This window comes from Equus quagga, chromosome 5 (genome assembly GCF_021613505.1).
Source record: "Equus quagga isolate Etosha38 chromosome 5, UCLA_HA_Equagga_1.0, whole genome shotgun sequence".
In the NCBI taxonomy this organism is placed as follows: Eukaryota; Metazoa; Chordata; class Mammalia; order Perissodactyla; family Equidae; genus Equus; species Equus quagga.
Window position 1 is genome coordinate 107,389,513 of NC_060271.1, and position 16,834 is coordinate 107,406,346.

General features: G+C 41.2%; 1 protein-coding gene across 1 annotated transcript in view; it reads right to left on the minus strand.

Annotated features, from left to right (window-relative positions):
* Positions 1-8,064: 8,064 nt before the first annotated feature.
* Positions 8,065-16,834, minus strand: part of GALM (galactose mutarotase) — a 52,268-nt gene continuing 43,498 nt past the window's right edge. The window contains exons 5-7 of the mRNA XM_046663443.1: positions 11,160-11,301; positions 9,864-10,038; positions 8,065-9,230 (exon numbers count right to left, since the gene is read on the minus strand). Of these exons, the coding sequence (XP_046519399.1) occupies positions 9,153-9,230; positions 9,864-10,038; positions 11,160-11,301 (395 nt within the window). The 3' untranslated portion in view covers positions 8,065-9,152. The remainder of the gene's footprint in view (positions 9,231-9,863; positions 10,039-11,159; positions 11,302-16,834) is intronic.

Consider the following 16,834-nt stretch of genomic DNA (forward strand, 5'->3'; position numbering starts at 1 on the left):
TACAACTATGTACTGGGGGGCTTTTGGGAGAAGAGGAAAAAAAAATTGGCAATAGATGGTAGCTCAGGTGCCAATCTAAAAAAAAAATTCAAAATAATTCTCTCTGAAGATCTTGGGTGCCAGGATTATTGGTAGGGATGTCAGGGCCTTACCAAGATATATATCTGGTCTGGGAAGATTATTTCTCTGTGACTCATTCTTGAGGAAGTGCTTCATGAAGCTGGGGGGCAAATTCCAGCTAAACACATTCATGTACTTATAATATTAGTGAATGTTATGAGACAATAATGGGGAAAGCTTTTACTCTAGGGCAGAGGTTCTCACCCCTAGTTGCGTATTAGAATCACCAGAGAGCTTTAAAAACATTCTAATGAAATCAAAATTGCTGAGGGTGAAGCCTGGGCATTAACGTTCTAAACATCTCCCCTGGTGATTCTAATATACAACCAGAACTGAAAACTATTGCTGTAGGGGCTAGTGTTAGCCAGCTCCTAGCGCGCTGTTACTGGACAGACTGGCCTGGCTTATTGCTATGATGATAAGGAAGTGAGCAGCACTCCCTGTGATTCAAAGGAGTGTTCTACTGTGTATCTTCTAGGTTTCTCTGATCCTTTCTCTAACCAAATGGCCCTATCCTGGAATGGATCATTTCTATGAAAAAGGCAGACACTGCATTTTAGTTTATATTAGTACCAGTAGAGGTCACTGTGCTGAGACAAATACTCATCTGAAAAAAGGTTAACGTTCTGTTCAGGAAACTTGAAGCAGTATTTACCAGAACTGTTGGGTTATGCCTAACACTAAGGTAACTGCAGGCATGGCCTCTGGTCACAATGATTGCTTCAGAGCTTCGAAGGCTCTATTAGGTGCATATATACATTTATAATTGTCATGTCTCCCTGATGTGTTGATGCTTTTATCATTATAAAATATCTTTGTCTCTAGTAATATTTCTTGTTTTAAAGTCTCTTTTGTCTGATATTAATATAGCCACTCCAGTTCCTTTTAATTATTGTTTGTATGGTATATCTTTTCCATCCATTTACTTACCCCCTATTGGTGCATATGGTTAGTTGCTAGATCTTGCTTTTTGATTCAGTCTGACAAACTGCTTTTTGGGGTGTTTAAAGCATCTACATTTAATGGAATTATCGATATGGTTGGATTTACATTGACCATCTGGTTGTTTTCTATATGTCTCTTTTTTTTCCTCTTCCTCCTTTTACTGCCTTCTTTTATAGTATTTTTTTTAGTGTATCATTAATTCGTCTTGATTTTTTTTTTACTATATGCTTGAGTTATTTTCTTAGTGGTTACATTTTAATTTATCACAATCTACTTCAGATTAATATTCTGGTAAAATATAGAAATTTTGCTCCAATAAATTTCCTTTTCCTAAACTTCCCTCCCTTGTGCTATAAATGTGTATTATAGACTCAATGATACAGTGTTACAATTATTGTTTTATACAATTTTATGTCTTTTAAAGAAGAGCTGAGAAAATGTACAGACTCTTTTTTATTAACCTAACATATTTACTGTTTTTGATATTCTTCACTTCTTTCCATGGGTTTGAGTTACTGTCTTAATTTCCTTTCAACATAAAGAACTTACTCTAGTATTTCCTGAAAGCCAGGTCTGCTAGCAATGAATTCCCTCATTCTTTATCTGGGAAAGTTTTTATTTCATTGCTTTTGAAGGGTAGTTTTGGGTTATACAGAATCCTTGGTTTTTAAGCACTTTGACTATGTCATTCTCCTGCCTCCTGGACTCCATTGTTTCACATGAGGAGTCAGGTGTTAATTTGTACTGGTGGTCCCCTGTAATGATGAGTCATTTTTCTCTTGCTTTCAAATTTTCTCTTTGCTTTTGGCATTAAACAGTTTAAATATGATGTATGTAGGTGGGGATCTCTTTGTATTTATCCTTGGAGTTTGTTGAGCTTCTTGGACGTATAGATTAATGGTTTTCATCAAATTTGGGGGGTTTCTTGCCATTATTTTTTGAAATATTTTGCTATCTCTTTCCTCTCCTTTTTGGACTCCCATTACACATAGGTTGATGTGCTTGATGTTGTGGTACAGGTCTCTGAGGTTCTGTTCCACTTTCTTCAGTCTCTTTTTTCTTTTTCAGATTGAACAATTTCTATTGATCTATCTTCAAGTTCACTTATTCTTTCTTCTGCCATCTTGTATATGCTTCTGAGCCTCTCGAGTGAACTTTTCATTTGTTGTTGTCCATTTCAACCTCAGAATTTTCACTTGGTTCTTTTTTTTATAATCTCTATGTTCAATTTTTTTTGGTTGCTTTTTTTAAAACATTCTTGTATTTATTTTTTAGATACTCCCCCCTAATGAACCACACTTCAAACAGCTGGTATACATCCTTTCTTTTTCTACACTACAAAATTCTTTTCTTCTTATTTACAGTAAGACTACAATAAGTAGAATGTTGGTCTTTCAGCCAACATATATTTTGGGCATTTTTCCATGAGAATACTCACAGTTCGACTTCATTGTTTTTTTAGGCTACATACTATTTCTCTATATGGCCAAACCATAATTAGTTAGAGACAGGCACTGTTACTTTCATTTTATAGCTGAGGAGATAAGCTCCAAAGATTATGTAACTTGTCTAAGGTCACAAAGTTACTAAGTGGTAGGGCCAGGGCTGGCACCAGGCCTACCGGATTCCAAAGTCTGCATTCTCAAACACCTCTGGCCCACAATGGACCTGTTTTCATGTTTCCATCAACTAGACTATGAACCCCTTGAAGACAGCAAGTTAGTGTCTTTAAGTCTCCAATACCTAGCATTGTGTTGGCACATAATAAGAGTTAATAAATATTTGTTGTGAAAATAAAAAAAAATCCATTCTTGTATTTATTTTTAAGCTCAGCTTTTCGGGCGTTGCCCTATGTCTTCATACCTTCGTCGTCAGACAGTAACAGGACAGAAGTTGTGCTCAGATACCTCAACCAGTCAGATTTCTGCTGATGGATCTGTGTGTAGGTAGGGAGTGAATTCAGTGTTTAAGCTGCTGTCAAGTCTGTCCTGGCTTTTGCTTTTTGCTGAGCCCCTTTTAATTGCCTCTGTAGATGCATGCAGCCTCAGAGTTGGCCAGGAGTATATGAATTAGCTTGGACTTTCTCTGGTCTCTGCTATGCATGTGTGCAGCCTCAAGCCGGTAGAGCCATCAATCCTCCCTGCCTGGATAGCACCAAGATTGTTACTTATATTGATAATACTGTTGGGCATGAGTATCACCCACCACTCCAAACTGAGTGAATTCCCCGTCAACCATAGCAACTTGCTGGTCCTCACGTTCTGTTTTGCCCTGGTAGAACCTCCACAGTGACTGAACTGCCACAGTCTCCCACTATTCCTACCCAAAGTTCAGTTTTTTCAAACATAAACACATCTCAGATTGTTGTATGTTTTTAGTCAGTTTACAGAGCACCAAAATTGTCTTGTCAGTTTTTTCCAGCTAGATTGAGGAGAGGATTTACTGACTTCTTTACTTAGCTACAGCTGGAAGCGCTACCCAAAGCATCTGAGACTTTAATTATGATTTGAGTAACTGTCTTAGAGAAGAAGTTGGAACTTAGAGGGAGAAGATGAATGCCTCAATTGGAAAAGGATTGCACTGCTGTCCAAATAGCCCATTGCAGGCTGGCGATCCATCCAATTGTTTAAAATGGTTACACCTGATAGTGGGAACTAGGGAATAGGGTGTACGCTGTGCTTCCCTCCTGTCTTCTGCTGGTAGTCCTGTATTTTCTCGTGTTCTGCTTTTTGCAAACTATCCATTTATTCATTGACACTAACTTCCTTTAGTCTTCTGAGATTGGACTGTCATTGGTCACCTAATGGTCACAATAGTTCAACCTCCACAGCATGACATCTTAGTACTCTGGTCTTTTAAAATTTTTTTTATTGCAGTAACATTGGATTATAACATATAGCTTTCAAAGGTACATCATAATATATTTCGAATTCTGTGTAGATTACATCATGTACACGCAAAAACTAACTATAGTCCATCACCTCACATGTAAGCCTAATCACCCCTTTTGCCCTCCCCCTGCCCCCCTTCCCCTAGGGTAACCACCAATCCAATCTGAATTGCTATGTGTTTGTCGCTGTTTTTATCTTCTACTTACGAGTGAGATCATACGGTATTTGACTTTCTCCGTGACTTATTTCACTTAGCATGCTACCCTTAAGATCCATCCATGTTGTCACTTAGTTTAGTCTTTACAGCAATGATTCTGCAATTATGTTACATCTTGTTAGGCAAAATGAGTGGGAATTGGAAAAATGAAAATCCCACAGCTAATAAGAACTTACGTCCTTTGAACTTGAAACAAACACAGGAATCCATGGATCCGTGATATGCTCACCTGCGAAGGATCAGAACTCAGACTAATACAGCACTAGTCTGGTTGTGGGCAGGGGGTGTACAGTAAAGAAGGCATAGACTCCTGGGGGCCTGGAGACTTATTCCTGGGGTGTGGGGGAGTTGCATTATAGTAGATATTTGCATTTTCAACAAGGCCTTAATAATTCTTTAGTTAAATATGGTGTTTTTCATATTGAATACCATGTTTGTTTTTACCACCTCACATGAACTGAAAGTGTCGAGTTATTAGACTGTAAAGTTGTTTTTTGCTGATACCTTCAGCGATTTCATCAAACAATATCCCAGTTATGCTCACATGTTGTCACACTCTACATGTCTCATAACCATGTAGAAGCTCTTTTCTCAAGCAAATCAAAGTTCTCTTTTCTGTGGGTGTTTCATGAACAGGGGTAGACTGGTTGTTCCTGCAAAAGATCACTTTCTCTGAAATTCTACTTTTATCAGATTTATGGCTTGACAACCAAACTTAGCCTTTTTATTGTCTTTCATAAACACAATTAATTACAATACCAGTAACTTCTTTTAACTGCCCTAAAGGTGAATATCCTTACTTGGGCTACTTAGACTTCGCTTATTATAAAAACAATTCTTTTTTTAGAACAGAGGAAAACAAAGTACTTGGGTGATAAATGTATTCTCAAACCTAGAGGCCATAAATTCAGAACCAATTTGTAGTTGTTAGGTTTCTTTGGGAATAAGAAAATATTTTTCTTTCTTCACTAGGGTTTCCTAAATGATTTCTGGCACCTAGACTATTACAACCCTGAATCGAGCAATTAATCAAACTGGTAGATGGATTGCAGTCAGCTTAATATTTCACCTCTGAGGCCCCATGGCTAATGTATACATTGATAACTTGAGTGGCAGACAGCACCCTACTCAGGTGAACAGTTAACTTCAACAGTGAGAGGCCACACAGAACGTGCACCACCTGACGGCCTGCAGTGTGAGTAGCATAGCTTCATTTCAGTGATATTCCTGCTAAAAATGTATGACATGAATCTGATCAGGAGGAAACACCAGACAAATCCCAATACAATCCTCAAAAGTATTAAGGTCCTAAAAGTCAAGAGAGGACTGAGGAATTGTGTCAGGTTGAAGGAAACTGAAGAAACTTAAGTACAATTTGTGCTCCTGGATTGGATCCTTTTGCTAGGAAGGACATTATTGAGACAGGTGGTAAAATTTGAATGGGATCTTTGAGTAAAGGGTGTAAGGGAGTTTTTTGTACTGTTCTTGCAACTTTTCAATAAGTTTAAAATTATTTTTTAAAAAATGAAAGGGTCCCCTGGATTTTGCTGACTTAAATTCTTTTTTTAATTGCAAAAGGAAGATGCCTGTCTTTGACAATTCAAACAATATCAATAAAGTAAAAGGTGGAAGTCTTCCTTCCCCTCCAAATTCTATTTCCCAGAGGACACCATTGTTAATTTGATTTGCCCTTCTAGACTTTCTTAATATACATAAATTTTTGTTTTGTTTTACCGAAGGATACTGTATGTATTATTTGACCTCATATTTTATAATGACCACATAATATTCCATTGTGTGGATTATCATTTTCCATTCCTGTATTGACGGCATTAGGTAATTTTAAATTTTTCATTATTACCAATTAGATTGCAATGAACATGCTCATCTGAAGGATGTTTGTCTTTACACATTTGTGCTAGTATTTCTATAAAACAAATTTCTGGAAGTGGAACTCCTAGGCCCTGAGTTTTGCAAGTTTGCCAATATTGATAGATTCTGACAAATTGCTCTCCAAAAAAAGTTGTATTAATCTACCATTAATCTAATGGTGATTGAGTAAAAATTTTCCTTTTACTAACACTGTATGTTATGAATCTTAGATTTTTCCCTCTCTGAAAGGAAAAACTGGGGACTTTTTTTTTTTTAGTGTAGTGCCAGAACATACATTGGGATGCTTATTGAAGGGCTTGTGTTCTAGATCTGCCACTTTCTAGCACTGTTACTTTCTCTAGTCAGTGACCTCTTACTTGTTTGTTTTGGTGAGGAAGATTGGCCCTGCGCTAACATCTATTGCCAATCTTCCTCCTTTTGCTTGAGGAACATTGTCGCCGAGCTAACATATGTGCCAGTCTTCCTCTGTTTTGTATATGGGATGCTGCCACAGCATGGCTTGATGAGGGTGTGTAGGTCTGAAGCCAGGATCCGAACCCACGAACCCCAGGCCGCCAAAGGGGAGCGCATGAACTTAACCACTATGCCACTGGGCCGGCCCCCTGGACCTCTTGTTTTTAATGAGGATTATGTTACCTCATTACAGGTTATAAAGGTCAGATGAAATAATGCATTTAGACGCACTTCTGCCCATCAAGGGATGAATGGATAAAGAAGATGTGGTATATATACACAATGGAATACTACTCAGCCATAAGAAATAATGAAATCCAGCCATTTGTGACAACATGGATGGACCTTGAGGGTATTATGCTAAGTGAAATAAGTCAGAAGGAGAAAGTATGATCTCACTCATAAGTAGAAGATTAAAAACAACAAAAAACATAGCAACAGAGATTGGATTAGTGGTTACCAGAGGGGAAGGGGGGAGGGAGGAGGGCAAAGGGGTAATTAGGCACATGTGTGTGGTGATGGATTGTAATTAGTTTTAGGGTGGTGAACATGAGGTAATCTACACAGAATTTGAAATATATTACGATGTACACCTGAAAGTTATATAATGTTATAATCCAATGTGACTGCAATAAAAAAAATTAACAAAACAAAACAAAAACACACTCTTGGCAATCACTGTAATAAAATGAGAATGAGCCATTAAGGAGGAGAATCCTGGCAAGATGGTAACAGGGTAAGAATTCAGTTGTCCAGAGGGTTCTGGAAGAAGGAAGCATGATGCAAGTACAAATTGTTCAGGGCTCTAAACAGTAATCTGGTTAGACCTCCACTGCCTGCTCAAACCCAGCAGGGAAGAGAAGCAGGACCACAGCTCCAGGCTCCAGCACTCGTTGCTCAGTGCTCTGGCTGGCTTGAGCATTTGTTGTCCACCCTTTCAGGCCCTTCACCACAGCCACAGGGAGGGCCTGAGGGAAAAAGAACTTGACTAGCGGCCAGCTTTGGCTTTAGCTCTGGAGACATCTACTCACCTTCCAGATATAAAGGCTAATCCCTTTGCCTATAGGTGAGAACTCTGAGGCCAAGTGGAGTTAGATCGTTTGTCCATGTAACAGACGCCACGAGCAAAGTTAGTGCTCAGGGCTTCCAGCTCCGTCATGGTGCAGTTCTACATCATCGAACTGTTATTGTTACTCTTGTCTCTCCCAGAGAGGCTGTGATAGCCCTGAGGGAACATACTACATCTTTAGACCTTACCTCTTGAATCCCTTAAAAGACCCAGCAGAGAACTGTGTACACAATAGGTACTCAGAAAATCCATGCTGAAGTGAATTAAAAAATAAACAGTATCTTTGGTTTATTATTCTGTCTAAGAAAGAGGAAGTATGGGAAGCTCAATAGGCTGCCAGTAGCTTTCCTCTAGGAAGATGCTGGGGCTTGTATTGGAAAGCATAATAGATTCCAGAACATACCGTATACTTGGTCCATTTCCCAGAGGTCCATGCCTGATAGATTTAAAGATGAGTGAAGAAACTGGGAGTCTTCTGAAGGTGCAGATTTTGGTTTTATTTCAACTAATTGCTAGCATATAATAGTATAAGAAACATTAAAAACCACCAACCCAAACCCATCACTGATGATTCAATTGTTCAAAAAAGGAGGGAGCCCCAGCCTCATAACACGACATGTGCTCTGCGCGGAACATGCAATCCTCAGGTAAGGCCTCTCTCCTCACACCAACACAGCTCCTGCTTCCAAGGCTTCCTTTCTTCCCACACTTTGGCTGGGTTGGGCTTTCTCAGTTAATCCCAAAGGCAGAGAATCAAAATTATAGATTCTTTCTGGATATTTTGATCTTGCATTTGAAGTCACCCCACCTCTAAGGCTCAGAGAGAGTTAAACTCAGACTAATGCTTAAAAAGTGAATCTGGGAGGAATGGCTGGCTACAACGGTGTAAAGGTCAGACCCCCCTTTGCCTATCAGTGACTCTGGCAGACTGAAGTGGAAGCAAAGAAGGGGACTTGAATTTGCATGACCTAACCTCAAGTCCTGGCTAAAATTTCTCCTAGTTGTGTGCCTTTAGGTGGGTCATTTACCCTCTCTAAGCCTCAGCTCCCTCACTTCTCAATCATTTACTACCTTATCAAGGCAGAGAGGTCCATCTGCCTGCATCTTGAATGAGCTAATGTGACCTTTAAAAACTCCAGAGTGTTACACAAGGGCAAGGTGGTTTGAGGTAGAAGAAGAGGAAAAAGAAAAGGAATGAGAGGAGAATCAAAGAAAGGAATGTGAAAAGTAGAAAAGAAAGGCGGGTGGAGAGATTGAGCCCACATAACACCGGGGGCCCAGGTACCACTTCTGGGCTAGGGTTGGGGCTTAGATGATGACATTGGTGATTGGATCCTCCTAAGTACACAGAGAATAGAGCTGGTCATCAGATCTAGCCTGGAGCTAGTTATTGGAAAAGGAAGTCAGTATTCAGATTGATTATCATGACAGCTACCATTTGTATGATTTTAATTCATCGGATCACTTTTAAAGCCTCTAATCTTCATATCATTTCTGGACAGGAGAGAGGCTGCTGAAGAGGCTCCCAGCCTGGCCCCGGAGGAGGTCATGTCTTTACACTTCCTTAAGCCACAGAAAACTTAAACCAAGTGGTGTGGTCATACTCGTCACCAGGCCTCAGCAGCACAGGAGGGAAGTGGGGCTGTGAAGGGGAAAATAATCAGGTTACACCTTGCCAGCCCAGGGCACCCCCTTAACCATTCAGGGTGGCTTCTAGACTGGTCTTTAGACCAGCTCTGTGAACCAGTTGCCAATGTAAGAAAACTGTTTATTATGGGTTTGCAACGAGATAAGGAACTTGAGCCAGAATGAAAATCCACTGCATCACTAAGCACATTTGGTCATAGCAAAATTCAAAGAAGGAAGCAGTGTGTTGATTTATGTTCCGGTGCAAGCTGCAAGTGTCTATGACCTCGGTGCTTTGAGGGGCATTACTCTAGGCAATATCTAGAAAAGACAGTTATGAGGAAGCAAACAGGACGAGAAGATACGGAAGATCATCTTAAAAGTGTGGTTGCAGAAAATGAGTAAATATTGATAAGGAGAAATATTAAACTGAATAAAGGCTTTGGAGGTACAAAATATAAGATTTTTTTTTAACATGTAAATACAATGTTAGTAACTTGGCTAAGTGTTTCCTGGGTTTATCACGATTTGGAGAAGAGAACACATGTGGACTTTTGACTCATACAGACCTGTCTTGAGTGTTGTGACCTCTGAATATAGTGTCACCTTGGACACAACACTACTCTGACAAGCTGGCCTGTGGCTTTACCTGATTGACCGCATCAGGCCAGTTCTGGGTCTCAAGGCAGAAACCGGAGTGCTTGGGATAGACTGCTCCACTCTTGCCCTTTAGTGTGCCATCAAGGAAGTTGCCCGTGTAAAACTGAACCCCGGGCTGGGTGGTGTACACTTCCAGTACCCGCCCGCTTCCAGCATGATGGACCCTGCAAATAAAGCCAAACCACATATAGGTCCAGGGCAGAAAAGCAGGTAGGGACAGGTAGAAGCTGGGAAGCAGCTTTGAGACAGGAATGAGACCCAGCCACAGGGCAAGGACGAGATATATGGAGGAGACAAAAGGAAGAGCATGATGGGAAATTCTCACAGCCTCATAGGTGAGGCATGAGAAGGTGTTTTTTTTTTTTTTTTTAAGATTTTATTTTTTTTTCCTTTTTCTCCCCAAAGCCCCCCAGTGCATAGTTGTCTATTCTTCATTGTGGGTCCTTCTAGTTGTGGCATGTGGGACGCTGCCTCAGCGTGGTTCGATGAGCAGTGCCATGTCCGCGCCCAGGATTCGAACCAACGAAACACTGGGCCGCCTCCAGCGGAGCGCGCGAACTTAACCACTCAGCCACGGGGCCAGCCCCGAGAAGGTGGTTTTGAGGATCTTCAGTAGCAACCTCTCACTCTGATCTTGGCTTCTTTGGGGAAGAGCAAATCAAACTCACCCAGCCTAGTGTGTGTGTGTGTGTATACACAGTGGAATACTACTCAGCCAGAAAAAAAAGACAAAGTCATCCCATTTGCAACAACATGGAAGGACCTGGAGGGAATTATGCTTAGCCAAATAAGCCAGACTGAGAAAGACAAACGCCAGATGATTTCACTCATGTGGAATATAAGCAAGCACATGGACAAAGGAAACAGTTGAGTGGTTACCAGGGGAAGGGGGGTGAGGGGATGGGCACAGGGGGTGAAGGGGAGCACTTATGTGGTGACAGACAAGAAATAATGTACAACTGAAATCTCACAATGATGTAAACTATTATGAACTCAAATAAAAATAAAATTTTAAAAAAAGGGCCTTAAAGAACAGGCAGAGATGAGAGAGGGAGCAAAGAGAGATGGGGTGCCAGGTAGGGACATAGGAATAATGGCATGGTGGGGGAGGGGGAGGTAAATTCTACAGAGCTCACCTGTGGGATAGGAGCTTTGAAGACATACAATGTGGTATTTGGTCCCTGTGGCATAGTAATTGGTCCTGATAATGACTAGAAGAGAAGCTCCTCAAATAGGAGTTTATATCTCTTCTTCCCTACAGAGGCAGTAAGTGAAAAGGACCTACCGGGCACAAAAATGCTTTTCTTTGGATCTCTTCAGACAGAAATTGTGGTCAAAGCCACCGAGGTGAAACTCCTGTAGGTGTTTTCCAAGCTCCACTGGCTTCCTCAGGTCAAATGCAGTTCCTCGCACTGGAGCAACTTCTCCTGGTGGGAAGAGGCAGAAAAAAGGGTGATAAATGCCCAAATCAAATCTTTATATAAGTATCCTAAAGACCCACTGGCTCTACCCTCTCAGCCTTCATTTCAATTTGTAAGGGAGATGGGAGCCCAGATCCTAATAAGGAGAATGAATTATTGGATTTCCTTAATTGTAAGATGCCATTGATTGCAAGATGCAGTAGCTTTAACATTCAGAGTCATTCAAGTGTGAAAAAAGTACAGAAATCAAGGAAACCCATAATACCCATTAAGGGCTTAGTGGAATAAAGGGTGATGGTTGTCCTAACTATTGAGTCAATCACCTTCTTGACAGTTCTTGTTTTAGTGCTGAAATATCCCAGGGCTCATAACCAAGCATTAGCACCTGTGCAGTGGCTAACCAGACACTAAAAATGTCCCTGGGAATGGAATACTACTCAGCCATAAAAAGGAAAAAATTGTACCATCCACAGTAACATGGATGGACCTTGAGGGTATTATGTTAAGTGAAATAAGCCAGATAGACAAAGACAATCTCTGTATGACTCCACTTATATGTGGAAGTTGAACATGTGGACAAAGAGAACAGATCAGTGGTTACCAGGGGAAAGAGAGAAGGCTGGAGAAGTGGGCACAAAGGGTGAAGTGGTGCATCTACAATATGACTGACAAATAATAATGTACAACTGAAATTTCACAAGATTGTAAACTATCATAACCTCAATAAAAAATAAAATAGAAAAAAAATGTCCCTGAGATTAGTGATTCTCAAACCAATTGGGGCCATTATTAGTCAAAAAGACACTGGCAACCACCTTTCCCCAATCACTTCCCTGATCAGCCTGAAGGCACACTCTAAACTGTAGTGGGGGCTATTAATAATAACACTGGGACAAATGAGATAACTGGGACTGTCCGGGGCAAACTGGGATGTATGGCCACTCTACAATCTGCCAATTTTGGATTCAATCCTTTGAATGAAAGTTTTGTGTCTCCAGGAGTGATTGATTCCTGAAGAAGTTGTAGTTGGCAAGCACTGCCTCCTTCCTGTGTGTAAGCCAGATTCCTCAAGCGCTACAAGCAGTACATTTGTTCTTATCAAGGCGGGACATCCTGAAGCCTCTTCACAATGATGTGGGTTGGTGGTCAGTCCTGAAGGAGGATACTGCAGTGTGGGGACCCTTAACTCTTAACAGGCAAAGCACAGAGGAACATGGACAGGAGCCCAGTCTTGGTGGTCATCACACAGCCAGTGCCCGGTTAACATTCCTTCGTGGTGTTACAGAACTCAATGGAGTTGGGACCAGAGTGTTCTCAGAGCTCAACTGGTCCAAACTACTCATGTAACAGATGAGGAAACTGAGACCCACATAACTTGATATGATCAAATGACAACCTATGATATTGATATATGCTGTATTTCATCAATTTAAGACACTCATTTTTGTATTTTAAAATCTCTGAAAGCATGTCATGGTCTAACTGGTAGAAGTTTTTTTAATTCATGGGATATTCAACAATGGTGAACTTTACAATTGATGGCATCTTACAGTTGATAAAATCTGTAAAAATAGTTTGCAACATTCTCTGCTCTATAAAACCACTGAACAAGTAATCAGGGCTTTGAGGGTGAAAAAAGAGGAATCAGGATTATTTTGTGTCATTTCTTTTTTCTAAAAAATGAACAAGTGGCTCTAAAGAATTGTGAAGAGACTCTGTGTGTGTGTGAGGAAGACTGGCCATGAGCTGACATCTGTTGCCAATCTTCCTCTTTTTTTTGTTTCTCCCCAAAGCCCCAGTGCATAGTTGTACATCCTAGTTGTCAGTCCTTCTAGTTCTTCTATGTGGGAGGCCACCACAGCATGGCTTGATGAGCGGTATGTCAGTCCATGCCTGGCATCCAAACCAGCGAACCCCAGGCCATCGAAGCGGAGCACATGAACTTAACCACTACACCACCGGGCCAGCCCCTGTGCGTCATTTCAACTGAAGATCCAAGAGAAAGAGAATTTCTCAGTACACAGTCCTCTAAATATGTCTGCCAAAACGCTGTAATATGGGTTTTCCATTCTTCTGAAATAGTGTCATTTTGCTTTCTCACCTTTCATTCGTTTCCTAACTTTGAGGTCTGTTCTTCCCTAGATCCTAGGCTGAGCCATTTCAAACAGAGTATGCAAATATTTTGAATTTAGCTCAGTTAAGAAAGGCCAGATAATGTGAGGAAGTCTAGAGAGCAAACTGGTTACTTTACAGCACCATGTCAAAGCCAGAGCAATGGACGAGGAGCCATTCAGTCAGTCACTCTTTTGCTCCATCAGCACTTATTAAACACCTACTGTATGCCAGGCACTCCGATGGGCAGGGACACTACATAGATGAAGGAGACTTGGAACCTGCCTTCTTAAGCTGCTTCAAGTCTGGAGGAAGGAGCAGACCTATAAATAGCTCATAATCACAGAATGTGAAGAGTGCTCCAGTAGAGGCATAGCTGTAAGAAAGAAGATAGGCAGTGTGACTGAGTTGGCTTAGATGTGGCAGACTGGGGAGATTCCATGGATGAAATTACAGAGGTTAAGCTGAGGCTTGAGGTGAGATCACACCAGGTTGAATGGGTGAGGAAGATTGAAGAATGTTCAATGTGGAGGAAACAGCTTTGGTACAAGGTGATGGGGGTGTGTGTAGTAGGGCGGAATGCCTCAGATGAGGAAACAAAGACATTAAGTAAAGTTAGATTATGAAATCACTTCTCTGAGCCTGGGTTTTTCATCAGTACAATGAAGAAGTTGGACTAAATCACTGACTTTCAACCTCTACCCCACTTCCTGCAGAATTCTTTATTTCAGAGGGAATCTCTGGCGGAAGCTCAATAGACACACACACACACACACACACACACATACATACATATATATTAAAATATTCACATACATACAGTATAAAATACACATATATAAAAGCCAGAGTGAAGCCAGTACAGGCTCTGAGCAGCTCAGTTGGAAAACCCCAGGAACAGATGAGAGCTGGGGTGCACCTCGCCCCCTCTAAAAGTATGGCCCACCTGGGAGCGAACAGCCCCCTGGTCCTAGGATCTTGCACCAAGTACAAAGAATCCCAGGTTCCCCGGCAGCAGGCAGAAACACTCTGGCCATTCTTTCTTTCTTTCTTTTTTTTAAAGATTGGCACCTGAGCTAACATCTGTTGCCAATCTTTTTTTTTTTAATTCTCCCCAAAGCCGCCCAGCACATAGTTGTATATTGTAGTTGTGAGTATCTCTGGTTGTGCTATGTGGGACGCTGCCTCAGCATGGCCTGACGAGCCGTGCCATGTCGGCGCCCAGGATCCGAACCAGTGGAACCCTGGGCCGCCAAAGCAGAGCTGGGAACTTAACCACTCGGCCATGGGGCCAGCCCCCTGGCCATTCTTTTTTTTTTTTTTTGAGGAAGGTTAGCCCTGAGCTAACTACTGCCAATCCTCCTCTTTTTGCTGAGGAAGGCCAGCCCTGAGCTAACATCCATGCCCATCTTCCTCTACTTTATATGTGGCACGCCTACCACAGCATGGCGTGCCAAGTGGTGCCATGTCCACTCCCGGGATCCAAACCAGCAAACCCCGCGCCACCGAGAAGCAGAACATGCGAACTTAACCACTGCACCACCAGGCCAGCACCACCAGGCCAGCACCTTCCCCCCTCACCCCCCCCACACCCCCCTCCCCCCACCACGGCCATTCTTTCTTGAGGGGGAAAGAGGATAGGGACTCTTTCAGAGCCTTACATGATGATACAGTTTGTCCCTTTAAAAGTTTTCTTGTTGTCCCAGAACCACATCATGTATTTTAAAGATAAAGACAAATGTTAGGTAGTTAACATACTCTTTTAGGGGGAGAATTGCCTTTTCTTTTCATGAGGTCAAATGGAAATGTTGTAGGAACTTGGTTTCTACTATTTTTAGGGGACAGATAATAGCATACAAAGTGGGGCTGAAATCTGAGGAGGCTAAGAAAAATCAGGAACTTGTCTTTATCATTAAAAGAAATAAGTAAAAGGAGAACTGACTTTTAGCCATTTAAAGCATTTAGTTCTGCTTTTGTGGGTTCCTAAAAACCGAGAGGAAACATGAATCTCCTATCTTTGGGCAAAAGAGGGTATCCTTAAACTCAGAGCTGCTGTTCAGGAATGCAGTCCTTCTGGCATGTGAGAACTGGGGTCTCTGAGTTCGCAGAGCTTTGAGGGGGCCTGGGGTGCCTGGGGTCCAGAGCACCTGGAGGAGACGCTGAGGCCTGGCTGATCTCATCCTAGAGTCCGGTGCCCACTGTTCAACCAAGAAAATTTGAGAAGCACACAAAGAAATCCTTCTCATTTACCAGAGTCAGCATCAGGAAAAATTAACATTCTTTTTGAAAAGCTCCTTTAAAAGTATCTATTTCCTTTGCCTTGGTTCTACTTTTACAAAAAAGAATTTTTGACTAGGTAATCTTTGCACGTGTAACTAATTTAAAAGGGAACAAACATAAAAGGTATGAAATACTATATAGCAAAAAGAATTTCTCTCAGCTTTGTTCCCCACACGTCAGTTTCCTTCAACAGCACAACCACTGCTACCGGTCTCTCATGCACCCTTCCAGAAATATTACAAGGATAGCCAAGCAGCTGAGTGTACACCCACGTACACACACAAATACCCAGCCTGCTTCCACTGCGACCTGTTCACCCAATTTATCTTGAAGGTTGTTGCTAAATTTACTCCTAGGTATTTCATTGGACAACTCTATGTGCACTCATACTTTTCTCTGTTTTTTCTATAATAATCTGTCTAAAATTTCTTTTTGGAGGTCACAATTGCAAATTTATTTTCATTTTCCTAGAAAATTATCCATTTCATCTATATCACTCTCATATTTATTTGTAAAGAGTTGAGGAAAGAAATAATTTATGATCCTTTCAATTTCATTTGTCTGTGGTTATTTGCCTATGCTCATTTCTTTCTTCCTTTTTTCTTTTTGGTGAGGCGATTGGCCCTGAGCTAACATTTGTTGCCAATCTTCCTCTCTTTTTTTTCTTCCCAAAGCCCCCGTACATAGTTGTATATCACAGTTGTAGGTCATTCTAGTTCCCCTGTGTGGGATGCCGCCACCCCATGGCTTGATGAGCGGTGCATTGGTCTGTGCCCAGGATCTGAACCTGTGAACCCCGGGCCACCAAAGTGGAGTGAACGAACTTAACCACTTGGTCACGGGGCCAGCCCCTGCCTATGCTGATTTCTAATTTTGTGTGTCGAATAGGTTAGCTAATGCTTTATCTATTTTATTAGGGTTTTTTTCCTCCAATGAAGCAGCTCTTAGATTTATTTATTAGTACTACCTTGCCTCCTCTTTTCAAAATCATAATTTCTGCTTTAATTTTATTAATTTTTCTTTTGTTCTCTTGAGTTCATTCTTTTTCCAGTATCTTGCATTAGATGCCTAATTCATTTATTTTCACATTTTTTGAGTAATATAAGTATTTAGTGCTAAAATTTTCTTTTGAACAATACTTTATATC